The 27,640-nt window shown below is 35.9% G+C and overlaps 1 protein-coding gene and 1 long non-coding RNA gene across 10 annotated transcripts in view; one reads left to right on the top strand and one right to left on the bottom strand.

Moving 5' to 3' along the window:
• UBE3D (ubiquitin protein ligase E3D) overlaps window positions 1-27,640 on the top strand; it is a 248,345-nt gene that overhangs the window by 25,512 nt on the left and 195,193 nt on the right. For all 9 annotated transcript variants that reach the window (XM_058734584.1, XM_058734582.1, XM_058734585.1 and 6 more), the window contains exons 4-8: window positions 3,600-3,831; window positions 9,546-9,615; window positions 17,877-17,946; window positions 18,932-19,040; window positions 21,877-22,040. In XM_058734584.1, the coding sequence (XP_058590567.1) occupies window positions 3,600-3,831; window positions 9,546-9,615; window positions 17,877-17,946; window positions 18,932-19,040; window positions 21,877-22,040 (645 nt within the window). The remainder of the gene's footprint in view (window positions 1-3,599; window positions 3,832-9,545; window positions 9,616-17,876; window positions 17,947-18,931; window positions 19,041-21,876; window positions 22,041-27,640) is intronic.
• The window catches only part of LOC131514500 (uncharacterized), a 31,955-nt gene continuing 22,262 nt past the window's right edge, over window positions 17,948-27,640 (bottom strand). Inside the window, exon 2 of the long non-coding RNA XR_009263099.1 lies at window positions 17,948-19,134. This is a non-coding gene — a long non-coding RNA (uncharacterized LOC131514500). The remainder of the gene's footprint in view (window positions 19,135-27,640) is intronic.

Genomic DNA, 27,640 nt, shown 5'->3' with positions numbered 1-27,640 from the left:
CACTTTCCACAGACTCCAGTGGGAGAAAGTGGTGTGTTCACCTATCATTTTCTTACTGGTGGGTCTTAACATACAATGTAATATTAGTTGCAAGGGTACCACTTTGTGGTTTAGCACTTCCGTATAACATCTGGTGCTCATCACAACAAGTGCACTCCTTAACCCCCATCACTTCTTTAACCTCCCCCCACTTCTGGTAATAACCATCAGTTTGTTCTGTAGTTAAAAGTCTTTTTATGAGACTCATTTGAGGAGATCAAAGAAAAAGGGTTACATGGGGGAAATCATTAAAAAATAATACATTTGTGTCTTAAATATTTTAACTTAAAACATGCAGATATACATTAATTTACTAATATTTTACTATGGAACCAATATATTTTTGTTAAACATGACTCCACTATTGTCTAGCTTTTTTCACTGTTAACATGTTATCGAAGATTCATCATCTACAATTTTCAGTTTGTTTCTTAAAATTTTTTTTAAACTTTATTTATTTTTGAGAGAGAAAGAGAGCATGAGTGGGGCAGGGGCACAGACAGAGAGGGAGACACAGAATCTGAAGCAGGCTCCAGGCTTTGAGCTGTCAGCACAGAGCCCATTGTGGGGCTCGAACTCATGAGCCGTGAGATAGTGACCTGAGCCGAAGTTGGACGCTTAAGCAATTGAGCCACCCAGGCGCCCCTCCAGTTTATGTTTCTTTAGAGTAGAATGAGTCATTCGACACTTTTAGAACCTTGGGATTATAGAATTTTTCTAGAATTTTACTCTTTCTCTCTCTCTCTCTCCAATGTTCTTTAGTTATATCTTCTCACCACTTATTGGGGTTTTGTTTGTTTTGTTTTGTGTGTGTGTGTGTTTTTTTTTACAACCGGCTTTCATTTAGTCTGAAATTTTTTGTTTTCAGAGGAATAGCAATTCGTATTTCCTTGGTTTATATACTATTTAATTAAATTAGATAACTAAAACAACATATAAGTATCATAAATAGGTCTGTGATCAAATACAATTAATTCTTAATGAGCATGTGTTTCTGCTGATAGAAACAGAGGTGTGCAAGTATTGAGACTGCTTAAGCATTTGCACTGCTTGTGGGCATTAAGAAGACCACAAGCATGTTTCTGTTCTGTTTTTCTCAGGATTACTTATTTGGAAGTTTCTTCATCATCCCACCCACATTCCTTGTCCTCTTAGACCACTGATCTTCCTAACTTAGAATAGAAGTAAACCATGTTTGGCTTTTCTTCTGGTAACTTCTGACGTATCTATTGTTGTCCAGGAGAAAAACAAAACTATCAAAAAAGAAAAAAAGCGGTAGCAAATATAAGGGCCTAATTAAGCATAAGGATGTTTTAAGCATAAAAAATAGTAGCAACGTAGAACTCAATTTCTCTCCCTTTGAGTGTGGTCTAGACCTAGTGACTCACTTCCAAGGAATAGAGTATGCAAAGGGAGAAACATAGCCTTTTTACTGGAGAAACCTAGTAGATACCACACTGGCCAAGTGTTCAAGTTGAACAGCACCAGTGATAAGTCATATTGATAGAGTGTACCCTCTGGTAAGATGTACTGAGGGACGCACCTCACTTCTGTGGTATTCTTCCCCAAATCCATAACCCCAGCCTAATTTCGAGAAAATATCAGACAAACTTAAATTGAGAGATAATCTGTAGAACACCAGACCAGTGCTCTTCAAAAATGTCAAGGTCCTGAAAAATAAGGAAAGACTAAGAAAATGTAACAGACTAAACAAGACTGGGGAAACATGATGATTAAGTGCAGTGTGTTATCTTCAATTGGATCCTAGAACAAAGGGAAAAAGGATATTAGTGGAAAATCTTGGGGAATCCAGATAAAGTCTGTAGTTTTGACAAATCTTCCACGGTTATAAAAGATGTTAACCTTAGAGAAAGCTGGGTGGAGTGTATGTGAGTACTGTTGGTACTGTTTTTGTAACTTTTCTGTAAGTTTAAATTTACTCCCAAATAAGTTTATTAAAAAATAGTAATGGGAGAAATCACAAAAGAAAGGGTTAGGTGATTTGAAATCTAAGACAAATAAACCACATTAAAAGGCAGTAACACTGGGACACCTGGGTGGCTCAGTCAGTTTGAGCGACTGACTCTTGATTATAGCTCAGGTCATGATCTCATGGTTCATGAGACTGAGCCTTTTGTTGGGCTCTATGCTGACAGCTTGGAACCTGCTTGGTATTCTCTCTCTCTCTCTCTCTCTCTCTCTCTCTCTCTCTCCCCCCCCCTCTCTCTCCCTCTCCCTCTCTCTCCCTCCCTCCCTCTCTCCATCTCCCTCTCCCTCTCCCTCTCCCTCTCCCTCTCCCTCTCCCTCTCCCTTTAACTGTGCCCCTCCCACTTGTATGAGTGTATGTGCTTGCTCTCTCTCAAAATAAATAAACTTAAAAAAAAAGGCAATAACACAAAAAATAATTTGTCACAGATGATAGATAAAAGGCTAATATTCTTAAAATAGAATATACTCTTATCTTTCTTATAAAAATTTTTAAATGTTTATTTTGGGAGAGAGAGAGAGAGAGAGTGCCAGCAGGGGAGGGCCAGGGAGAGAGGGAGAGACAGGATCCCAAGCAGGCTTCACACTATCAGTGCAGAGTCTGAGGTGAGGCTTGAACTCAAGAACTTTGAGATCAGGACCCGAGCTGAAATCAAGTGACCGACACTTAATGGACTGAACTACCCAGGCACCCCAAGATAGAATATACTTTTAAAAATTAGTAGAAACATACTAATACCTCATTGGAAAATAGCCATTGATCACAAATCACAGAAGAAACACACTGGTCAATAAATACGACAGCCAGTTCAATCTCACTAGCAATTTAGAGTTGCTAATTGAGAACAGTATTGAGAACATTTTCACCCATTACATGGAAAAGTGATAGTATTCAGTGCTGAAGAAGGTAAGTAGAAGAACTATAGATTGATACAGCCTTTCTGAAAAGCAGTTTGCCGATATGTATTGGGTTGTAAAATATGTATATAATTTGTGATTGTGATCACACTTGTAAGATTTTTTTCCCCCAAGGAAATAATCATATATTATACAAATTTTCTAATGAGAATGTTCATCACAAGGATGTGATACTGAAAAGCTTGAAACCTAAATATCTATACCAGTGGGGGAAATGATCTAAAAGTTTTGGCATACTTATAGAATAGAATGGAGACATTAAGAGTCATCATATAACTAAAAAAAAAAAAGAGAGAGAGAGAGAGAGAGAGTAAAAATAAAAGCAAGATACAGTTTGTGTATATCTTCTGATCCTGGGCTGTGTACATGTGTACTGCAGTGGTTTCTTGAGAGGATTGCAAGGAAATATCCTGTCATTTGCAAAGTAGTTACTTGTCTTTGGCTGGGAAGGAAAGGATGATTTTCATTTTCTTTATACCTTTACACATTTTCAAACTGTCTATAGTGAGTATATGTTACTTTTGTAATTGAGGGGAAAATTTTCCATTACAGACAATGTGATTAATGAGTTTCTTTCATCTTTCATGCTGGTTTAATTTAAAAATGCTAGATTTCCATTTTGTTCTGTAAAAAATTGTTTCTCCTCTTTCCACTAGGAAGCTCCTCAGGGTGCTCCCATTGCCGAGTGAGAACTGGGGAGCTCTAGTTGGAGAATGGTGTTGTCATCCTGACCCCTTTGCTAATAAGCCACTTCATCCACAAGAGAATGACTGTTTTATTGGAGACTCTTTCTTCTTGGTGAATTTAAGAAGTGATTTATGGCAGCCAAGACCTGAACTAGCCCCAGTGGAGACACACTGTCTTTCTTCTGAGAACCATTTTAAATTGGTAAAATATCTTTTCAAAATAAATGCTAATTTAGAGGTTGGCTTAGAAACTGGTTTCTCCAATCTTTTCTTAATTAAAGCACGCTACACAGACTGTTCTAAGGACCAAAATCCATTATTTTCAAGTTCCTCTATTCTCCAGCTCTGCTCTATTGATATAGGAAGAGCATATGGCCTTAGACCAAAACAGCTTACAGGGTCTGGAGGAAGAAGGAAAGAGGACTTTTTCGTGCATAGAATTGGGAATGTTGCCATTTTACAAACGAAATTGCCCTACTTTCTTCTTTTCAGGACAGTATTCTATAATCTGTATCGTCTGATTTAGATTAAAGTGTTCTTTGTTCCAGGATATGTAGTACAGAGTTAGGCCTGGGTATTTCCCTGTGTCCACTGATGTCATGAGAGTAGATGCCATCAAGGAAAAAGAGGAAATGGAGGAGTCCAAGTGTGGAAAGGATGCTTGTGCTGCAGGCTCCAAGTTGGTGGTTGACACTGAGGTCAAGTGTCTCTTGCTGTAGAAGTTGCTTTAGGGAGAAGGCAATTTCCTCTCACTGCAGAGAACAAATGGTTTACCTTACTTTAAAAGAAAATCAATGGCATTGACTTGGCCCTTGTGAGAAATCATTCTCCTGGTGGCAAATCAATACAGATGTGATTTAAAAAGTAAAGGAAATCATTGCCAGAGAATCTTCATTTTCACATCTGATTATTGGTAGGAACGAAAGCATTGTACGTTAAATTTCATTTAAAATTCATTTAATTTTTGTAACAAAAACTGAACCACTTTAGGAAATATGCAATAGTTGAGCAGCTCTTAGATTGTAAGTTAGCTTACAGAACTATTTTCTGTTTTAAGAACAGATTAAGGAGGTTTATCAAATATCAACGTTATCAGAATTAGTTAAGTGCCTTATCTCTCACCATAAGCACGGATCCTTTTACCTAAATATGGTTCATTTAAAATTATAGTACTTTATCCTTTTATAGTTTTCAAAGATAAATGGTAAGTTAATATAAATCTGTTATATGTTTAATATGGTTATATTAAAATTGTATTTTAATCTAAATTTGTATACTAATACTTTACTGTTTATGTACTTTAACTTTCATTCTTGTGATAAGCTATAAATTTTTAAAATATTTGCAAGGAAATATTTTTAAAATACTTGAATGGAAGAGGAGAGGAGAAAAATTAAAAAAGAAACCACAAGTTTCCCTTTTTAGATGAACTGTATGGAAATACATTCTTCTCATTTATGTCTTTATCTGTTATATGATGCCATTTCCAAGAATGTTTCTTCATTGTGAACAGTCATTGTATGTGTTAAATGAAGACCCTTCATAGTCAGACCTAATGGTGTTTAGTATCGTTGAGACTGTGGGAAACTCATATCACAAGTTGCTATTGACAAGATTGTTTCTAAGTTAGCCAAGGTGGAAGTTTCTCTTTAATTGCATATTGCAGCAGTTGAAAGAGTATGCCTGTGACCAAAATAGTAACATAAATTTGGAGGGACTGCTTAAACAGTGCTCTCAAGGCTCCTGTGGGAACAAGGCTGCTCTGTGCTATTGAAAACCTATTTCTCATATCACCAATTCTAGCCATCTAGCAGGGTTTTGAAATGTCACATGGTGACACAGCATCTTAATGGTATCTCTTGGGAAACATTTTTTTGGCGAGACAATATCAAGGGTCCTTAGAAATTGAAACAACACAAAGGGAAATAAAAATGAAGACAGGAGGCTAATCCACATCTCTGTGCAGTGGTGCCGTCTCTCAGATATATTGATTTAATTAGTTCACAACACGGTCTTTCTTTGATGTTTGCTCTGCAGAGTTCCCACAGTTAGGCTGCTTCATCGCACAACTTGCTGTATTATTTCCTTTAAGCATTGGTCCGGAGAAATGCATTACAAAGCGGAGCTTCTCTTTAAATAAAATTTAGACTGTTAAAATATTTTAATTAAAAAGACCTGAATTTAAAAATAAAATCCAGCACTTAATTCTTTCCTGCAGTACCGCCCTTAACACTGTACAGTATTTGTCCCTGAAAATGTGGCAGTATATAACTTTTGTTTTCACACGGTAACCTCCCGAAGATTTCCTTATTCTTGCATTTACTCATTGTCTCATGCTATTTTTTTTTTTGTCTACCAACGTAATAAAAATTTCACATCTTGTAATAGGATGATAGAGATGACAAAGTTGGCACCTCAGCCGTTTGTAAGATACATAATATTATTCTAGACTTAGAGAGTGTGGTCACACAGGAACAAGCTGAACTTTGATTATATTACAGCTGGCAGGTACAACTAACAGCTTTACCTTTTTTCCTTTCCTGGGGTGCTTGGCAATAATTTATTGATTTGGTAATTTGTTAAGTCCATAAGGGTGTATTTCTTATTTTCTCAGAATAATGTGTTGTGGGGCGCCTGGGTGGCTCAGTCGGTTAAGCGTCCGACTTCGGCTCAGGTCACGATCTCACGGTCCGTGGGTTCGAGCTCCGCATCGGGCTCTGGGCTGATGGCTCAGAGCCTGGAGCCTGCTTCCGATTCTGTGTCTCCCTCTCTCTCTGCCCCTCCCCCGTTCATGTTCTGTCTCTGTCTCAAAAAAAAAAAAAAAAAAAAAAGAAGAATGTGTTGAATTTTGTAAACATGCACAAATGTAAAAAGGATAGACTTGGGAACTTCAGAATACCAGTCATCTTGACTCATAAAGTATGCTTCATCTCGCCCTTTAACCTCCACCCCTGCCCCCACCACCACAGGAGGGCTTTAAAGCAAATCCCAGACATTATGTCATTTCATCCCATATGGATTTTTCTTTTTTACGTAACCACAGTGTCATTTCACATTTGACAAAAATGAACAATCATTACTTGGTGATAAAATCCTAGGCCATACACATACAGATTTTACCATTTATATTAAAGGTATTTTCTATTTGTTTGAATCAAAATACAGACATTTGGTTGTTTGAAATAATTTGCTTTTTATTGATCACATTTTAAAATCCCAATTACCAGTGTCTTGAAAAGGTAGACTTCTTTTTTTGGTGAACAAACCAACAAAAAAAATTGTTTCGCTTCATTGAAAGACAAAGCAAAATGTGCCGTAAGAGCAATTATAAATGAAATACATAATGGAGCACCTGATGAAAATTTTTTTTGCTTTGAATAGCAGATCTTCTCAAGCATTGCTACTCCAATACCCCATATTAGTTTTTAGTAAAGCCTTTAGTTTTTGGTAAGATTTAATGAGGATGGTTTGATTTAACTGGTACAAAATAGGATCTTTGAAAAAGTGTCTTAAGACCAATTTGGAGCCATACAGATAGATTTTATTGTAAGAAAGCATGAAACTGCCCAAATGTCAAAGTTTCAGTTGAGCATATCTGCTTTCTGAGCTTCCTGTATCCTTTAAAAAGAATTTTTTTTTTTTTTTAATTTTTATTTTTGAGAGAAAGAGGCAGCATGAGCAGAGGAGGAGCAGAGAAGAAGACACAGAGTCCAAAGCAGGCTTCAGGCTCTGGGCTGTCAGCACAGAGCCCTATGCAGGGCTTGAATTCATGGACTGCGAGATCATGACCTTAACCGACTGAGCCAGTTAGGTGCCCCTATTTCATTTTGTTTTAAAAAAAAATGCAGGCCATAACCCATTGAAGTGATTCTGTGAATTAGTTTGGAAAACACTTGGCATAGTGCTTAGAAGCATAAGTTTTAGCATCTAAGGGGTCTAGATTAAAATATCAGCTCTATCAGTTATTAGCACATCCATGGAACTCAGTTTAAATGTGCTTCTTATACAGTTTTTCAGAAAATATTTATTTATGCTAAGGAAAATATAATTGTACTCAAACTTACCCTAATCAGTTAAGATTCCTCAGATTAATACATATATCCCACATCAGGAAGACACTCTTCCTTTCTTAGACCAGCAATTTAGTCTGCCCTTTCCTAGGAGAGATGACCTAGGTGGCCAGAGTTGCAGAAATTCCTTCGCCCCGCCCACTTTTACGTGACGTCTGCCATGTTGCAGTGTGTCTATGTGAGAGGAATGTTACATGGTTTTAACAAAGGTATTGCTATGGATGTGAAAAAAGCATATTTTTTGGTAGATTCTTAATATGCAGTTGTTGTCCAGTAAAAGGCAAAAAGTTGGTCTCTTTGTGGGAGGATATGGGTTTTCAGCCTGTTCCTTGAATGACATGTGTCCAAACTATGTTTTGTTTATGTAACATCCACCTGGCAGTCAACATGAGCCTGGGACAGTGCTTTGTAACACTCCCTTTTAAATACTAATAAACAACACTAATGAGTAGAACACTACTATTTACTACCTTAAATGGGTGAGGAAACCAAAACAGGTTAATTAACTTGCTCAAGGTTATGTGTGTAATAAATACCAGGACTGGGATGTAAACCTGGGAAGTCTGGCCCCAGACTCAGGGCTCTTAACCACCATGCTACCGCTTCTAACATAATCTCATATAAAAAACTAAAAATCAGTTTTTTTTAAAAAAATATTGAGGTATAATTGACATATAACATTATATTACATTTAGGTATATAATTCCATATATGTATATGTTGTAGAATTGTGCATATTGTACATTGTACATAGAATGTATATATTATAGAATTTGATGGATGCTAGCAATTTTAATCTGCATCCCAAATGATGAATTTGGAGTTTTACAGTTTAAGAATGCTTCAGGAATTTCTCTGAGAGCACTATCCAGTTTTTCCAATTATAATGAATATCTTAAGTAGAAAAATGTGTTATATGAATGTGTTAAATTTATTTATTTTTTAAAAAATTTTTAATGTTTTTATTTATTTTTGAGAGAGAGAGAGAGAGAGAGCACTGAGAGAAATGAAGACAGAATCCGAAGCAGCCTCCAGGCTCTGAGCTGTCAGCACAGAGCCTGACATGGGGCTCGAACCCATGAACCATTAGATCATGACCTGAGCCAAAGTCGGACACGACTGAGCCACCCAGGCACCCCAAATGTGTTAAAATTTTTTTTTTAATTTTAAGTTTATTTACTTATTTTGAGAGAGAGAGAGCACAAGCAGGGTAGAGGCAGAGAGAGAGAGGAGAGAGAGGATGCCAAGCAGGCTCTGTGTGTCAGCCCCGAGCCCCATGAGGGTCTCAAACTCACTGTCCTTGAGATCATGACCTGAGCCAAAGGCAGCTGCTTAACTGACTGAGCCACCCAGTTACCCTGGTTACATATTTTTGACTTCTGGTGAGGGCCTATGAATTATAGATTACTTTTACATAAGTTACACTGGACTAGAAATCAAAATAATGGCTCTAATTTTTGATTCTCCTGTTTGCAGACACATGAATTAGAACAAGTCACCTACTCTCTCTGCCTTTGTTGCCTGCCATCTACTCATTCTAAATGATAATGTGTATTTGGAAGTACATTTTAGAAATGTAAAGTGCTTCTTTTTCAAATTATTTACAACAGATTATCAAGAAGTGGTTAGGTTTGGAAAAATCAGTGTGTTCATTATTCTGTCTTTAGATCTGAAAAAAAAATCTCTGCATGTGAATTATGCATACAAGCTAAATGTGTTCTCAGTATTTAGTAGAGGGCAAAATAAAATGTAAAGTTCAAAGTATACTCTAGAGACTATGTTAAAATTATATATTCCTTTTAAGAAAAGCTGAATGACATTTAAATGACATTTTTCTGTTCTACAGAAACCAAAGGCAAATACCAAAGTAATTTGTAAGCGTTGCAAGGTAATGTTGGGAGAGACCATGTCATCAGGTAAGAATTTCATAATAAAAAAGCCAAAATGATTGCCGCCTTATTAAAAACGAGTAGAAGGAGATTTTATAGGAAATCTATGTGAAAGATAGATAACTAATATATGTTGTAAAATTGATGATTTTTAAAATAGAAATCAAGTAACATATCATCAAATATGCCAAGAAGTTTGTGTATTTTGACCTTTATAAGTACATAGTATTGAGTTTTAAACTTAGGTTGGGTCATTTTCAATATTTCATATCCTCTTAGTGGATATAAAACTACAGTATGAAGTTTGTCCTTGGGTCTTTCTTAAAGAATATCAGGGCTTTTTTCTCAGTACAAGTCCTCAGTCAGAGTTGTTGGTTGCTAGAGATGATGAAGAAGTTTTCTTGGCTGCCATCTGCCTTAGGGCTGTATTTTGGGCTGGGGGTTGAAAGAGAACTTTTGAAATGGAAGAAAACATATTCTGACTTTCGTGCTCTGTTCCTATTCTCTTCCCGATAATTATATAAAGTCTATGTTAAATCACTTTCATATATAATAAAATCATGATAATTAAATTGCATTACTATTTTTTTTTAATGTTTATTCATTTTTGAAAGAGAGACAAAGCATGAGCAGGGGGGGAGCAGAGAGAGAGAGGGAGACACAGAATCTGAAGCAGGCTCCAGGATTTGAAAATGTCTGGAGAGCTACAACATGCTGCATTAGCTTTATGGATGACAAATAATTTTTTTTTAATACAATTAATTAGAAATGTAGGTAAAGCTAGTGCACCTAAAGAAGGCGGATGGTAGTGTTGTTTGTTTCTTAAAATCATCAGAATCTTGTAAGTAGTTGACTTGCTCAGAGTGAACAGAAAAGAAAGAATGAGCAGTGGTAAAGGATGCCATCCCCAATGTCACTTTGGAGAATGAAAGCAAACCCTTTAAGCAACAACTTAGAAAGTTTTAAGGCTTCCAGTCTTAGGCAAATTGATTTTTTTTTATAATTTTTATTTTTTTTTTATTTATCTTAGAGAAAGAAGAGAGAGAGTATGAGCAGAGGAGGGGCAGAGAGAGAAAGAGACACAGAATCTGAAGTAGGCTCCTGGCTCTGAGCTGTCAGGAGAGATCCTGATGCGGGGCTCGAACTCAAGGAGCGTGAGATCATGACCTGAGTTGAAGTTGGCCCTCAACGAACTGAGCCACCCAGGCGCCCCGATTTTTTAATTTTTTATTCTTTTCTCTTGTCCCTGAAGCCCAGTTAAAATGCCAGTTAAGGAATAAAAAATATGTATATCCACAGAGACCATGAGAAATTGAGAGGAAGTGACAGTAATGTAAACAAGAGATATAAGCAGACATTTTTGGAAACTGTAAAGCTGAGAGGTGTGGGAACACACTTGGCAGTGTGGAGGAAGCTGCAGTCTCAGTGTCTGCAGATCATCTGAGTGAGGAGTGAGCCAGTACTCGCGGTAGAGCCTCAGAGCTGGTCAGAATTTGGAGGCAACAGGTAACAGGGAAAGCAGTCTGAGACAATTGGCTGGAGGAAGGATGGTTAATTCAAAATTTTTATATGGAGCTGTAAAACTCCTAAGATTCCTGTATTTGCAACTTGCTTATACTCTCAAGGTAGGAGATTAGAGGACTCTTTTCTTGGAAAATGAAAGAATACCAATCAGAGAAGAGATTTGCAGATACTCTTTTAGGGGTCATTCAACAGTAAAATGAGCCTAGATCTAGCCATCCTACAGTCAACAAGCCTTGTACCTACATGTAAGAGTTTCCTGTCAGTATTTTTTTATTTATACTTAAATATGAATGGATTGCTGAGAATCAAAAAATATTAGAGCAAACCTCCAACTAAGAGACTGAAGTAAATAATCAAGTAAACAGAATAAAGCACCAAGAAAAACAAATTAATGTATAAAACAGAAGAAAATCTTGAACAAAAACAGTGTTCTTAGAGAAATGAAATAATGTTGTCTCCATAATTCAGAGAATATAGAATTAAAGATGTGACTGCTTAAAAAAAGTAATGAAAGGACTAAAAGATAAAATTAAGGAACTATCTTATCTCCTAAATCAGAACCAAAAGTCAGATATTGAAGATTGGAAAGGAATTGTAGGAAAAAACCATCATGTAAGTTTCCTGAGGATAGAGATATTGTCTATCTCATTTATCACTATAACCTCAGCATTAAAACAATATCTGGCACATAGTGGGTACCCAATATTTATTGAATGAATGAATGAATGAATGGAGACTTTTAGGATATTCAACATCTAGCTAATAGAAATTCTAGAAAGAAAGAATATAGACAACAGAGTTTAGTTAATTATCAAAGAACAGAAATACTAAAAACACATTACAAGGCTATTTTCCAGAGCTGGGGCTTCAGTTTCTCAACTGAAGGGGCCCACTACATGTCCAGTATGATGAATGGGATGGGAGGGCAGCTACCCAAAGCTGCATCATTGAGTAATTTCTGAATACCAAGGAAGAAGTTTCCAAAGGAAAAAAAAAAACAAGTAGTGAACAAAGGATTAGGAATTAGAATGGCATTGAACTCTTTTTTTTAGTTTATTTATTTTGAGAGAGAGAAAGAGCATGTGCGCAGGGGAGGGGCAGAGAGAGAGAGGCAAAGAGAGAATCCCAAGCAGGTTCCGTGCTGTCAGCAGAGCTGGCATGGGACTCGATCCCATGAACCATGAGATCATGACCTGAGCCTAAATCAAGAGTCGGACACTCAACTGACTGAGCCATCCAGGTGCCCCAAGAATGGCATTGAACTCTTAACAGCATTGTTGAAGGCTAGAAGACAAGCAATGCCTTCATAATTTAGAAGGAAAAAATATTTTTAATCCATAATTCTGTCACAAACTATCAATCAAGTATGAAGATAACACATAGACCTCAAATGTACATTTTCCTTAGGAATGTGATATAGGATATATCTCACCAAAACTAAGGATTTAACCTCAAGAGAGAAGACATTGGTTTTGGGAAACATTATCTAACACAGATAAGGGAGTCTCAGAGTGAGGGACACACAGCAGGCCTAGAGAGTAACAGCCCGGATTGAAACAAAAGGAGAGAAGATTGCAATAAACATGTTTTCAGTTACAAAATGAAACTGATACATTCTTTGATGTATATGACCACATGTAACATCTTGAGATAAGCCATTCTATCATATGGGAAGAATTAGCTAAAGGTGCTTGGAAAACTAATCCAATGAAAAAGAAGTTATGCACTACAGGAAAGCAGAAGGTTGAACAAGAAAGGAAACATTTCCATGGTATTATAGCCATAATAACATGAAGTTCAATAGGCAAAGGAGAAACTAGAAATTTAAGAGGGAGATTTTGGAAGCAAAAGGCTAAAGACAGGCTGAGATGATAAGCTTTTCACACAGTTCTGGCTGACTGCTAAATGCACATAATAGATGCCAGAGCATCTAATAAGAATTGAAAGCCTGGGGAGACGTGCACATTTTCCCATGCCTTTAATTTCATTTCTCAGTCGATAACACAATTGGGCAGCAGAAGGTAAAAACCTTAATGGCTTGAAGTATTTAAGCAAAACATCTCCCCAAATCTGCTGACAGCTGAACTATGAAGGTATAGTGGATACTTCCTAGGGAGCCAGGCTACATAAAATAAAACTGAGCAGAAACATTAGTGGCTGCACACTGTGGGGAGACATATTTCATAGTTTGAGCCCAGGTTAGTTAATTGACTATTATACTTTTCAGCCAACAATCCTTGAAAGAACAAAACAAAATCCAGGATAGTGACGGGTATATTACATACAATGTCCTACTTCCATTTAGAAATTACTAGACCTGCAAAGAAGCAGAAAAGAGTGATTGATACTCAAAGGAAAAACAGGACTCAATAAACAGGTGATGAGTAAGCACAAATATTCGACTTAGTAGACAAAGATGTTGAAGTAGCTGTTATAAATATGGCAAAGAATTAAAAAAAAAAAAACCTCTTGAGTGAACTAATAGCAAATCTCAACAAATTGAAAACTTCAAAGAGAAAATCATTGGTAATTACAGAGCTCAAAAGTACAGTAAGTAAAAAATTTACTAGGTTAGCTGTACTACATATTTTAGATGGCAGAAGAAAAAATATAATCATTGAACTTGAAGGTATATTAATAGAAATTCACCTATCCAAAGAACAGAGAGAAAAAGTTCTGAATCAAAATGATCAGGACCTCAGATATTTGTGGGACAATATGAAGTGCTTCGGTAGATGTGTAAATGTAGTCTTGGGGTGAGAAGGAAAAGAGTAAGTCAGGAGAAAAAAAATTGTGGAAAAAAATGGCTGAAGTCTTGGCAACTTTGGTGAAAAATATTAACTTTTAGATCCAAGAATTGCAATGAAAAGTAGGGTAAACACAAAGGCCACCTCGCCCAGCCACATTGTAGTCAAACTAATAGAAGCCAAAGATGAAGAGAGAATCTTGAAAGTACAAAACATCTCTTACAGGGATTTCATGATACAATTAAGGCTGACTTTACGGAAATATGCAGCCAGGAGACACTAAAATGAGATATTCAAATGCTGGGGGTGGGGAGAAAAACATTAAAAAAACAAACAACTGTCAACTAACAATTCTATATCAAGCAAAACTGTCCTTCAAAAAATGAAGGCAAAATAAGGGCATTTTCATATAAATAGATGGAAGTTATGCATTACTTGCAGACCTTTTCTACAAAAAATGATAAAGTTCTTCAAGCTGAAGTAAAAGATAGCAAAGGTAATTGGAATCCACAGGAAGAAATGAAGAGCAAGATAAATAGAAAATATGTGGATAAATTACCACAAAAGTAAACTCAAAAGTTAGCACAAAATTGAAGTCACCTTTTCAATACATTGTGCCAATTCTCTAAAATTAGAACTTTTATTTTGATTGCTTTGAGAAGTAAAGGTATAAATTAAAGACTACACAAAAAGGGAACCTAGTAGAGTACTCTCTGCACAAAAATTGGAGGCCCTAAAGACCCATACCCTTACCGTGGAGGTGAATCAGAAGTGGAACAGCCCTGTGGAATTACAGACAGGTCCTATCAGTCCTTTGGCACTTTAGGGAATTTCAAGTCTTGAACTTGGTTAGTCTGCTGTGGGCTAGCCATAACACCTTGTGCCTGCCAAAAATCAAATGCATATCACGTCCGGAGGAAAATACCTTCATTGTAAAACTCAGAATACCACAAATAATTTGTCAAGTACAGTGTTCACCATACAACCAAAGATAAATAAACATACAAGTAGACTAGACTTTCATCAACAAGAACTAACAAAAATAGCGAACAAGAGAAACAGACTTCTGTTACTGGAATTCGCAGACATAAACTGGAACAATCATGCTTTCTATATTTATAAGAGAGGTTTGAAGGTATCCAAAGGAAAAGGAGACAACAGCAAGCATATTTGGTAAAGATCTATAATGGAATTTCTAAAAAATATATAACTGAAATTTAGAATTTGGTGGAGGTTTTAATGGCAGATTAGGTACAACTTAGAGAAAGAATTAATGAATAGACAATTGAGAAGAAAAATCTGGAAGCCAGCACAGAGAGACAAGGCAAAAAATGTGGGAGAAAGTAAGACATAAAACATACACTGAGAAGATCTAACATATGTTTTGTTTGGTTATTTTTTATTTAAATTCCAATTAACATATAGTGTAATACTATTTTCAGGTGTACAATTAAATGATTCAGCACTTACATACAATATCTGGTGCTCATCACAGCAGGTACACTCCTTAATCCCCATCACTCATTTAGCCCATCCCCCTCTCCTCTGGTAACCATCAGTTTGTTCTCTATAATTAAGAGTCTGTTTCTTGGTTTTCCTTTCTTTTTTTCCCTTAGGATCATTTGTTTTGTTTCTTAAATTCACATGAGTCAAATCATATGGTATTTGTCTTTCTCTAACTGACTTTGCTTAGCACAACACTCTCTAGCTCCATCCACATCATTGCAAATGACAAGATTTCATTCTTTTTTATGGCTGAGTAATATTCCTGTGTGTGTGTGTGTGTGTGTGTGTGTGTGTGTGTGTTATCATTCACCAGTCAATTGATTTGGGGGCTGTGTGTGTGTGTGTGTGTGTGTGTGTTATCATTCACCAGTCAATTGATTTGGGGGCTGTGTGTGTGTGTGTGTGTGTGTAATCATTCACCAGTCAATTGATTTGGGGGCTCTTTCCATAATTTGGCTTTTGTTGATAATGCTGCTATAAACGTTGGGTTGCATGTGCCCCTTTGAGTTAGTATTTTTGTATTCTTTGAGTAAATACCTAGTGGTCCAATTGCTGAATCATAGGGTAGTTCTGTTTTTAACTTTTTGAGGAATCTCCATACTCTTAACAGCGTATGTTTAATCAGACTTCTGGAAGGGAAAGAAATAGAATGGAGCATGGACAATATTTGAAGAGATAATTGCTAAGAATTTTACAAAAGTGATGAAAACAGTCTACAAATTGAGGAGGTCCAATGAATTCTAATTAAACGGGGCCCAAGTAAGATAAATAAAAAGAAGCCTATAGCTGGACATATCTGAGTGATACTGCAAACAACTAAACAAAAACCAGAACATCTTAAAAACAAAGAAAAGTGACAGATCACTCTCAAAGGAACAATAGTAATGGAAGATGGAAGACAATGGAATGAATGTCAATATGTACAAAGGTTAAAAACTGTTAACCTAGGATTTTACATGATGAAAATGTCTTGATAGGAAAGAATCAAGACAAAGATAAATATATTTTCTGACAAACACTATAATAATTCATTTCTACTGGTTTGTTTTTTATTAAAAGAAATACTACTTGTAGAAGAATAGAATTCTACCTGTAGCAGGTAAAAGAAAATGATCCCAGATAGAAGGTGTAAGTTCAAGAAGGTTTGGTAAAGAAAAGTGGTAAATATGTGGGAGACATTAAGTGGATGCTAACTGCATAAGGCAATAATAATAATACCTTGTAGGATTAAAATTGTAGAATTAAATTATATTTTAACAGCGGCTGGGATGAAAGGGCTCACTTCATAATGTTAAAAGGTTCATTTTTGCATCCAATAACATGACTTCAAAATAGTAAAGTGAAAATTGAACTTAAAGAAGAAATAGATAAATGCATCATGATGGCTCTAGCTATATAATAATATGTTAAACTATCTATTGATTTTCTTGCCTTTTTTTGTGTATTACATTGAAAAATTGAAAACATTTTCAGACAATGTACTGAGAATGCTTTTCCATCTTATTAAAACAATTAAGAATTGTTTGGCACACCATTTTTAATGCCTGCATAGCATTCTCTTCCTTAAATGTATAATTGTTTAGCCCAACCAGTTTCAATTTTTAAACAACTTATTTTCAGTTTAATTAATGAGCTTATTTACAGATAAATTTTTATAGATATGAATATTTCTTTGAGATAAGTTCTCAGATGTTTAATGATGGTATCAAAATATATTTAAGGTCTTTGTCAAGTGGCTTTCCAGAAATCTATCGTTTGCAATTCTGACAGCAATATGTGAATAAGTGCACCCACTTCTCCATATTTTCCTCATTGCTCCATTTTATCATTTAAAAATATTTATTTGATGCTAAAGAATATCTCCTTTTAATTTGTATTCCTTCATTATTAGTAAAAATAAACATTTTTTTCGTGGATTTTGTAAAAAATTCAGAATGGTTATGTTTATATTCATTTCTGTAAGATATTTAGTTTACTGTTTAAATTTTTCTGTAAACTAATCAGATAACCAGATTTGTTGGAAATTATACATTAGTAGACTCAGTGAGATTCTGGGAAATACTCATGTGAGGTTCCCAGCATTTTTGCATGGGCTTTGGGACACCATGATGAAAAAGCCTTTTTCAATGACTCCTAGATTTGTGACTACTCCATAGAAACGAGGAAACTAGATGACTACTTTCTACATAAGTGGGCTATGACTGTGATGTGACTGATTTTTCTACCTTTTGTGTGTGTAAACAGAGTGTCCTTGCACCAGGTTCACTTGGGCCATGACCTGCTGAAACAACATCGAGCCCTCTCAAGTCTCAGGACTCTCTCCTTGTAGTCATCAATGCTTTCTCATCTTAATTACTAAGTCGTTTGGGGAAAAGTTTTACTGAATGTTAATTTTATCAGTATACATACTGAATATTCAATTTGGTATGTCATAATTAGGGACCAACATGTCCACAATAAAAATATTAGTGCAATGGGAAGATTTTTAATTTTCTTATTTTTTGTTTCTAGAAACCACCAAGTTTTATAAGACAGAGATAATTATTCAGCCATCTGAAAGAAATTTTCCCATCATACCAAGGTACAAATAGCAAATTAAGTTTATTCTGTAATTTTAAATGTGGAGAATGATAGGTACAATTGATTATTTGGGAATTCATTTTTATTTATACCTCCTTATTGGGGAAAAAAATAAAAACCCTTGAGAAAGGCTTTTAGACAGTTGAAGCAAACCACGCATATACAAGATTTGAGGATTCATTTATGGCTTGCTTACAAATTGGCATAAACAAATGTGCTTATATTAACATCTTCAAATTCTGAAAGCTTTTTGTGCTTCTTTCTATTTGCCAGATATCCAAGTTCTTACAACCTAATCACCAATAGGTTTTGAATAATTATTTCTGTTTTAATTTGACTTATTTAAAATGTGAAACATGGGTCAGTTTTCAAACAACTCCTGTGGTTTTTTTTAAAATGTTACTTAGCCACTAAATCCACTAGTGTTTTCTTTCTTGGAATCTTTTTAGTTTGCAAACAGAAGTTAATTATAGCATATCTTTCAATTCATTTATGGATATCTGAAAATTATGGCAATCTGATTTTAACCTTAAAATTTATCCTCCTGTAAATACTTTGATTCTGTACCTCAGCTCTGACTTTTTGAGGGGGTCCAAATGGAAATCATTGTAGATGACTGTCTAATGTTTGGGAGGAAACATCTCGCCTTCTTTTTTAACTCATTTTTTGATGTGGTATAGTGCAAGTGGAATATTAACATGTCTAATACAGTATTTTTTTTATTCAGTCAGGGAATAGTTAGGTTCAGGGTGGGAAATGTATTAAGGATTGGAGAATAGGTTATAAGAAGACTGGAGCAAACACAAATACATTAAAATATATTAAAATCCACATTAGCACAGTCTGTGAAGGAATGAGCAGCATATAGAAAAGTCTGGCTGCACACGCCTCTGCCTTTTAGGTACCCTGTGGGTATTTTTGGCTCCTCTTGCCAGTGAGAGTTATTATGAGAGGCACATTGTGAAAATTGATTTCTGTTCAAACAGGTCCCAGTTTGTACAGAGTGTTATCGCCCAGTGTCTGGTGGAACTCTCCACTGCAAGAAGCACTTTTAGATTCACTATTCAAGGTCATGACGGCAAAGTGTACATCTTGGTAAGATGTTATTTCTCCCGTCTTTCTGTAGCCTGGTAATCCAGGGTCTCAGAAATTCTTTAGTCTTGCCATTCTCTTTTCTTAATTCTCAGGTCTAGAAAATAAATGATCAAATACTGAATTTGTAATATCCATTGAATTCCCAAACCAAACTCAATAACAAAAGAGCAAGTGGCTCTATGTGCTAGGCACTGGGGATATAGAGAAAAATAAAACCTGAAACCTGCTCACACCACAAAATAAAGTTTTTCACTCTAAGTTGTTAATGACTTTTCTTGGTCAGTATAACACAGTTCTGTCTCTGTCACTTTTTTCCCCCTATTGATTTTTCCGTTTTTCCTTTTTGATACTCTTATGTTCAAAATATATTCTGTTGCTCCTGCTTTTATATATATGTGTGTATGTGGTAAGAACACTTCATGTGAGATCTACCCTCTTCATAGATTTTTAAGTGCATGCTAACAGTGTTGTTAATTATAGGCACAATATAATAGGCAGATCTCTAGTACTTATTCGTCTTGCCTAACTTTAACTTTATACTCTTTTCATTAGCAACTCTCCATTTCTCCCTCCTTCCAGCCTTTGGCAGCCATCATTCTACTCTCTGCTTCTATCTGTTGGACTGTTTTAGATTCCTCATGTAAGTGGAATCCGGCAGTACTGTCCTTCGGTGTCTGGCTTATTTCACTTGGCATACTGTCCTCAAAGTTCATCTGTGTTGTTGGATATTACAAGGTTTCCTTCTTTTTTAAGGCTGAGTAACCCATTGTATGTATGCAGCACATTTGTTTTATCCATTCATCTGTTGATGGACATTTAGATTGTTTCCGCATCTTGGCTATTGTAAATGGTGCTGCAGTGAACACAGGGGTGCAGATACCTCTTTGAGATCCTGATGTTAACACATTGATGTTTGAGAAGGAGTGGCAAGGTTGGGATAAGAGGCCCTGCAGTTAACGGAATCCTTTCCTTCATGTACCACAAGCATCTACTATTATACTGTTGCTGTTAGAAATAATGGTCTGCAGAAAAGAATTTGGACCACTTATATGAGAATCTTAAGGCCCAAGTCTCTTTTCTGCCTCCATATCTGTTTTTTCAACCAGTGAACATATATTGAACATTTCTTATTCTAAAGGCACTGTTCTAGGTGTTCAGGGTAGAGCAAAAATTGCCATTAAGGAACTCACAAGCTAATAGGGAAACATGGTAGCTAGAAGGAGGCAGGGGGTTAGGTTGTTGTTAGGTGGCTTCGTAGCTGGCCATCCATTAGGGGGACCCCATGCTTCTCTGACTCAGATAATTTCTACCAAAACTAAAATACTTTTTGACTGAACTTAATACTGACTATGCCTGATAGCCATAGTCTGAAATTAGTTTTAATTTTCTTTTACTGTAAGGTTTTCAAGTTAAAACTCAGGAATAGGAACTTATAAAATCTACTACTAATATAATATTTAAATTCAAAAAAATTTCTGTGTTATAAAAGTAATACATTCTTGAAACAGACAGTGTGAAGAATGTAGTGGCAGTGGTAGTCCTCCACCTTGTCTTCTCTCCTGTCTTGCTATATCATAGTATCTGAAGGTAAAAATTATTAATTTGGTATGTGCACTTCCAACATTTCCCCCCATCCATATATGACTACATGTTCATACACTCACATTCTGCTTTTCTGTTTGTAAAACATACCAGAATCATATGATGAGCATTTTTCTTCAATATGTTTACTTCACACAGCAGTGTATCATAAGGATTGTTTCTTGTTAGTGTAAATGTAGATCAGCGTCTTTAAGGTCTAGAATTCCAGTGTGTGGCTGTTAAAGACAGTGCGGCAATGAAAGTGATCTTCGCATGTGTATTTTAGCACTTCTTTAGAAACAGACCTTTTTAATCTAATATGGTATTAGAATTTGTGTATTTTAAATTGATAATTATCATCCTCCAGAAAAGCTGTATTAATTTATCCCGTATAGTGAGGCAATCTTGGTACCCCACCCAGATCCCCTTTACTCAGGCTGATACACCCATTTCCCAGCTGCTGAGAGGTGTGGACTGCTAATGGCACTCAGCTGCCTCTTCTCCAGAGACTTGCCCTTATGTGACAGTTGTCACCTTGTTCAGAAAGTTACCTCTTCCCACCCCTGCTCTGGTCCGCCTACTGACATTGATTTGACCCTGTTGTGCAAAAAGAAGGGGCCTCCTGTCTGAAGGTGGGACAGATTTTGTGGGTGGGATTCTTGCTTCAGAGCTCCCCATGGGGTAAGGCTGAAGCCAGACCCCTGCTGAGCTCCTTAATGAACGGCAGGCATCCAAATCCCAAAACACTCTTCTGCCAGCAGTCCAGACCCCTCTTCTGAACTGGATGGTGCCATCTTGTTGTACTTGCAAATCTAATAAGTGGAAAAGGGTGGCAGATGATTTTCACATTTCCTTATTACTAGTTATATTAACATTTTTATGTGTTTATCACTTATTTCTTCTGTTAATTCTGATCATATTGTTTGCCTTTATTTCTGTTGGGCTGCTTTTGCCCCCTTATTGTTTCCTGGGAGCTGTATATATTATAGATAATACCTTTGTTATATACTATTAAATAGTTTCTCCTAGTTGGTTGCCTCTCTCTCTTTTTTTTAACTTTTATAATCTCAGTGACTCTACCAGATGTTATACTTTGAAAGACTTACCGTGCTTAAAAATTATATACATGGTTCTCCTGTATTTTTTCTGGTATTTTACAGTTTTATTTGTGTTTTGTTTTTTAGTGATGGTATGAAATATGATAATGAGTGATAATGATATCCTTATACTTGGACTTTTCTCTCCGTATCTTTAGCTATGGCTTTTAAACTCAGACAGTTTGGTGATTGAATCTTTGGGAAGTTCCAGAGGTATCACAAAATTCTCCCTGTTGGAAGACATCTTAAAAGCAGATTCCAGTTCTGCCTGGAATGCTGTCAAGGTCCTCTACCAGCCATGCGTCAAAAGCAGGAATGAAAAGTAAGTTGTGTGTTTGTTTTCTCATTCCACGTTGTTTAGTTTCTTTTGCCATTTGGTGTTGAGAAATTAATGAATTAAATGGTACTATACCACTTCCCTATTTGAAGCTTCTAGGAGTTGTACTGCTAAATGTTATGCTTTCAAGTAGATTGAATTATTACAGATGATTCATGCTAATGTGTACAAAGCTTGCTTTTACTGAAAATAATTGGTCTTTTTCTTGTAATCTCAGCTGTCTATGCATATGGCTGTAGTACTTAATCAGGCATCAACAGCTATGAATATTTACTGAGAAGCACTTTCCAGGCATTGGGGATGCAATAGTGAAAAAAACCTAGTCCTTTCTTCCTGGGATTGTCATTCTAATGGGGAGAAGGCAGACCATAAACAGAAGAGGCATAAAACCGTGGACCAATGTGGCCATGTGACTTGTGGCTCCTGCTAAAGAGTCAGGCACTCATCTGAGGGCTTGTAGCTCATTTAAGCCTAACAACAACCCTGTGGGGTAGGTACTATTATCACAAAACACAGGTGTTAAATTACTCTCCTGAAATACAAAGCAAGGTAAAGTAGTTGGGGAGGAGTAGGATGGGTGTAGGAGGTTGTCATTTTATGTTGAAAAGTCAAGGATGTTTCCTAAGACGATATTTAAGTGGAAAACTTGAAGTAAAGGAGTGAGCTTTATCTGAGAGAGCAGTGTTCCTGGCAGAGAGAACAGATTGAAGTTTATACTTGTCCTGTACTCTCCAATGGGTTTGATCAAATTTGTACTGAGAACAGAAAGATGCCAGTTGTTTTCTAGGAAGTAAATACGAAATTTTGAAAAATTGCTCATCTTTTTTTTTTTTTTTTTTTTGGATTATATAAGCAGTACCAATCATGAAATATTTAAACAGTTGAGACATACATAAAGTAAAATGTGAAAGTTCTCCATCATGCCCCTTTCTGGAAGTAAAAAGTATGTTGTATATTCTTCAATTCCTTTTTCTGTTTATTTTTCATCTTAACATAATTTGGAAGATACTTGTGTATTTTTTACACTTAAAAAGAAAGCAACACTGTGTCTTGGGAGATTCTTTACAAGTCAGTGCTTTGCATTTTTATGTAATGGGTGTACTATAAATAATTTAACTGTTTTTCTGTTGATAGATACTTGAGTTATTACAATTTTGCTGCTATAAGTAGCATTTCATTGTGTGTCGTTATACAAATTTGGTTTGTAATTATGTGTGCTTTTTTTTATGAGGGATTTCTAGAAGTAGAATTGCTGAAGCAATGGTACAACATTTAAAATTTTGATAGATAATACTAGTTACTTTGTAAAAAGGCATTGCAAATTTATATTCCTACCTGAAGTTTCTATAAATGCCCATTTTTCTGTAACGTCACCCAAGCTGCCATTTAGATTTTTGTCCATCTGATGCCAGTCTAAATGAAACAGGTCAGATATAGATCCTTTTGTTGTTTTGAGGTATGATCAGAGACTCTGGCTTATGCTTTGATGTTTTGGGCACTTTGGTGTGTGTATGTATGTGTGCACGTGTATGGCCTAATACATAGTTACCTTTTAAGCTCTTTGTTGCTTGTATTCTACATTTACTTCTGTGTGTGTTTGTGTGTGCCTTTATAGATTTATGTGGATTTATGTGGTGAAGCTTGTTAAAATCTTTTATGTTTTTTATTTATTTGAAATGTGGACTTTTGAGAAGGATGTGTTAAATCATACATTGATTATGAATAAGTTATTTTCTTCTGATTTTGATATCAGTTTTTGCATTGTGTATTTTGAAGGTATGTTATTAGGTACATAAATGTTTGTGCCATGACAACTTGACTAGTTGCATATTTTATCCAGGAGAGATTTTTGCTGTCCTTCTATGTGATGCTATTTCCGCTTAATTCCAATTTGCCTGATGTTAATATTGTTATATTTACTTTCCTTTTTTTTTTTTTAATTGCTAATTTGTTATATAGTAGTCCCTTCTTACCTGCAGTAAGAGAAAAGACTTTTCCTTAATAAGGTTTTGCATTTCTTCTTTTCTCCCTGTCTCCTGAACTCTGTCCTCTATGTTGAGATCATGTATGATTCTGGTGATGGTGGCAGTTTCTTCTTAGGGAAGTATCAAGCCACTGCCCTGACCTGACCTATTTGCTTCCCTCTTTTTTTTTTTTGTAATATATTTTTAAACTTTATTTATTTTGAGAGAGACAGAGGGGAGGGGTAGAGAGAGAGGGAGAAAGAGAGAGAATCCCAAACAGGCTCCTCACTGTCAGCACAGAGCCTGACACAGAGCCTGAACTCACAAAACTGCAAGATCATAACCTGAGCTGAAATCAAGAGTTGGATGCCTAACCAACTGAGCCGCCCAGGCTCCCCTTGCTTCCCTCTTAACGTATCATGGCCATAAGGGTTTTATATTTTTATTGTATGAGTCCATTTTCATAAAAATATTTGATGTTTTAAAAATATTTATAAATAGTACTGTATAGTATGTATCTTTTTACAGTTTGGTTTTTCACTTACTAGTCTTTGTTTCATTGATTTGATGAAATCCGCTCTTTTATGTACTGTTAAAGTTGGACTGTAGTCAATCCTTGAGTATCTGAAAATCTCTTACATGTTATCTCTCTGAAAACCTATAGGATTTCTCTTTATCATTGTTTTTCTAAGATTTCACACAGATGTATCTAAATGTGTTTATTCAAAATGTTCTCTTATGTCACAATCTGTTCTGTCTTACAAATGAATTGTTCTCTCAGTATCTGTGATACCAATAATGATACTTCAAGTCTTCTGTTCTCTCTGTTAACTCTTTTCTTGGGGTGTTAACTCTCCTCTCTTTGAAAACGTTCCTTGTGTTTCTAACTTTGCTTTATGGTGTTACTTTCTGCAAATGTTTGATAATTCCACTAGAATTCATGTGCTAGGATGTATACTCCTTGTGAACCAGGACCTTGTGCGTCTTGCTCCTTACTACATCTAGGTGAGTTCTTGTAGAAGTTCTCAGTATATAAAATTTATGGTCACATTTAACAAAACATTTGTCAAATGAATGGTACCTCGTTTTCTGCTTATTTTTATATTTGATAATTGCTGTTCCTCTGTTGGTAACTGCCTTTATGGATTTGTGAAAGAGAACTCTAAGGATATACCAGTTTGGTTGTGACAGTTTGTCTTTTGACAACTTTTGGGTGCTAAGAAAAAGGAAGCGGTGGTAGACTAAGTTACTGTGATGAACCTTATATTCATTATTGTGAAGAATCTTTACACTGCCTGTTTTGAGTTGTGTGACAGAGATTCGATGCACTGTCTCATTATTTCACTCATTCCTAACAAATTACCATGACACTGGAAATACAATGACTATAGTCAGTTGTGTTCTGTATTTGATTAGTGGACTTTTTTTTTCCTTTTTTAACTTTGTATGTCATGTCTTAGGGATATAATAAATGAGTTTGATGACTTCAGTTTGCCTGTTGTGTATAACTGCTTTTGTTTTCTTCTTCTACTACTGTTTGATTCTTTATCCCCCAAAGGTAGGAGGGGAACTTCACAAGTTGGGTAAGCATTCTGCTAGTTACTTGCTTTTGTCTTTCAAGGACGTTGTCTTTTGGGAGACAATAGTTTCTTTCTTTGGGGGCATTACTGAGCAAACCGTAGATTCCCTGGCATATTTTTGGCATGTGGGGTGGTGCATTAACTATTTTAGTCCAATTGGTTGCAGTTTTTTTTTTTTTTTTTTTTAGTGGAAGTGTGGATTGCCAGATGGCAGTCTAAAAGAGGAAAATAGCAAATGTAACTATGGTTTTAGTTCCTTGAGGACACACACAAAAAGTGGCAAGTAACATATTTAGAATGTTCTTTCTTTCTAGCAATAGACACACATGTCTCTTGACATTTTGAAGTCTATTGTTTTTATCCCTGTACCCCTTGCCCACAATTATCTTACAACTTATATTGTTTAGTTTGTATATCAGAATTTAGATCATAAATATTAACTTTTTAGCTTTGGACCACCCTATCTTAACTACTTCTGCAGTTTGTGCTAAATCATCAATTCATCCATGGCCTCCTATTTTCTAGAATGGGAGTCATTTTGCCCCTGAGGGGATATTTGGCAATGTCTGGGACATTTTTGGTTGTCACAACTTGAGGGGCTACTAGAATCTAGTAGGTAAAGCCTAGGATGCTCTTAAACATCCTACAATGCCTCAGAGAGCCTCAGCAACAAAGAATGATCCAGCCCCAAATGCTAGTAGTACCAATGTTGAAAAACCCTGTTGTGGATGATCTCCTGAAACCCAGCTGTGTCTGGCCTTTTCCCTCTGGGTGGCACAGCCCACTAATTTCTGGAAATTTTTTTTAGGCCAGCAAATAAGAGAAATTTTACTGCAGCGTGAGCCCAAACCTCTATAATCCCACATGTTAAGTTAGTTAGAGTAAAAAGGATAAGTACAAACCTAACATAAATGTTTATTGTTATACTTCGCTCATTTTCTTTAGGGAAATGTGAAAAATAGATTTATTTTTAATTAACAATGATGAAGAATTTTATAGATTTTAAGTCCTTTGTTCTTATGTCTATAAGAGAAAAGAATTTAGGGAATGTAATCACTAAGTGCAAAGAAGTGGGCTTTTTTTAAAAGCTAAATTGAATTCTCTTCATTGTTTTAAGTCATGAGTCCTATTATTGGTAGTGGATCTTCCCACATTTTCCCACATTTTCCAAAATGAGATCGCCAGAGCTTTTTTATTTTGCAGCTGAAAACTCTATACCCATTAGACAATTCTTTCTCCCTCTATCCCCCAGCCCCTGGTAACCACTATTCTATTTTATGTATTAAAATAAAGTAGAAAATAAAGTAAATAAAATAAAATAAATAAATAAAAATAATTTTAAAAAATAAAGTTAAAAAAATAATAAAATAAAATAAAATAGAGTGTGTTAGTCTGCTACGCCTGTCATAACAAAGTGCCAAAGACTGGATGACTTAAAAACCAGAAACTTATTTTCTCAAAGGCTCTGGTGACTAGAAGTCCAGGATCAAGGTGCCATCAGGATGGTTTCTGGTAAGGCCTCTCACATGGGCTTGTAGACAACCTCCTTCTCACTGTGTCCACCACGCATGACCCCTTCTGTTTGTGAGAACAAAGAGAAAGATGAGAGGGGGTGGAGATGGAAGAAGTTCTTGCTTCTCTTCCTCTTCTGATAAGGACAGCAGTTCTATCTGATTAGAGCCCCATTCTTATGACCTCAGTCAACTTAAGTACTTCTTGAAAGGCCCTGTCTCCAAATACAGTCCCATTGGGGGTTAGAGCCCTAACTGTTCATATTCAACATGTGAATTTGTGGAGAACACAATTCAGTTCATAATACTGACCACTTTAGATACTTCATACATGTGGAATCATGGAGTATTGTCTTTTTGTGACTAGTTTATTTCACTTACCATAACGTCGTTAAGGTGGTTCATCTATGTTGTAGCATGTAACAAGATTGCCTTTCTTTTTGAAGTTGAGTATTATTCCATTGAACGCTTTTTGATTATCCATTCATCGCTCAGTGGACATTTGGATTGCTTCTTCTGCATTTTGAACA

Source organism: Neofelis nebulosa, chromosome 6 (assembly GCF_028018385.1).
Source record: "Neofelis nebulosa isolate mNeoNeb1 chromosome 6, mNeoNeb1.pri, whole genome shotgun sequence".
Classification (NCBI taxonomy): domain Eukaryota; kingdom Metazoa; phylum Chordata; class Mammalia; order Carnivora; family Felidae; genus Neofelis; species Neofelis nebulosa.
Note: the sequence above shows the minus strand (reverse complement) of the source record. Positions and strands in the feature narration are given on the sequence as shown.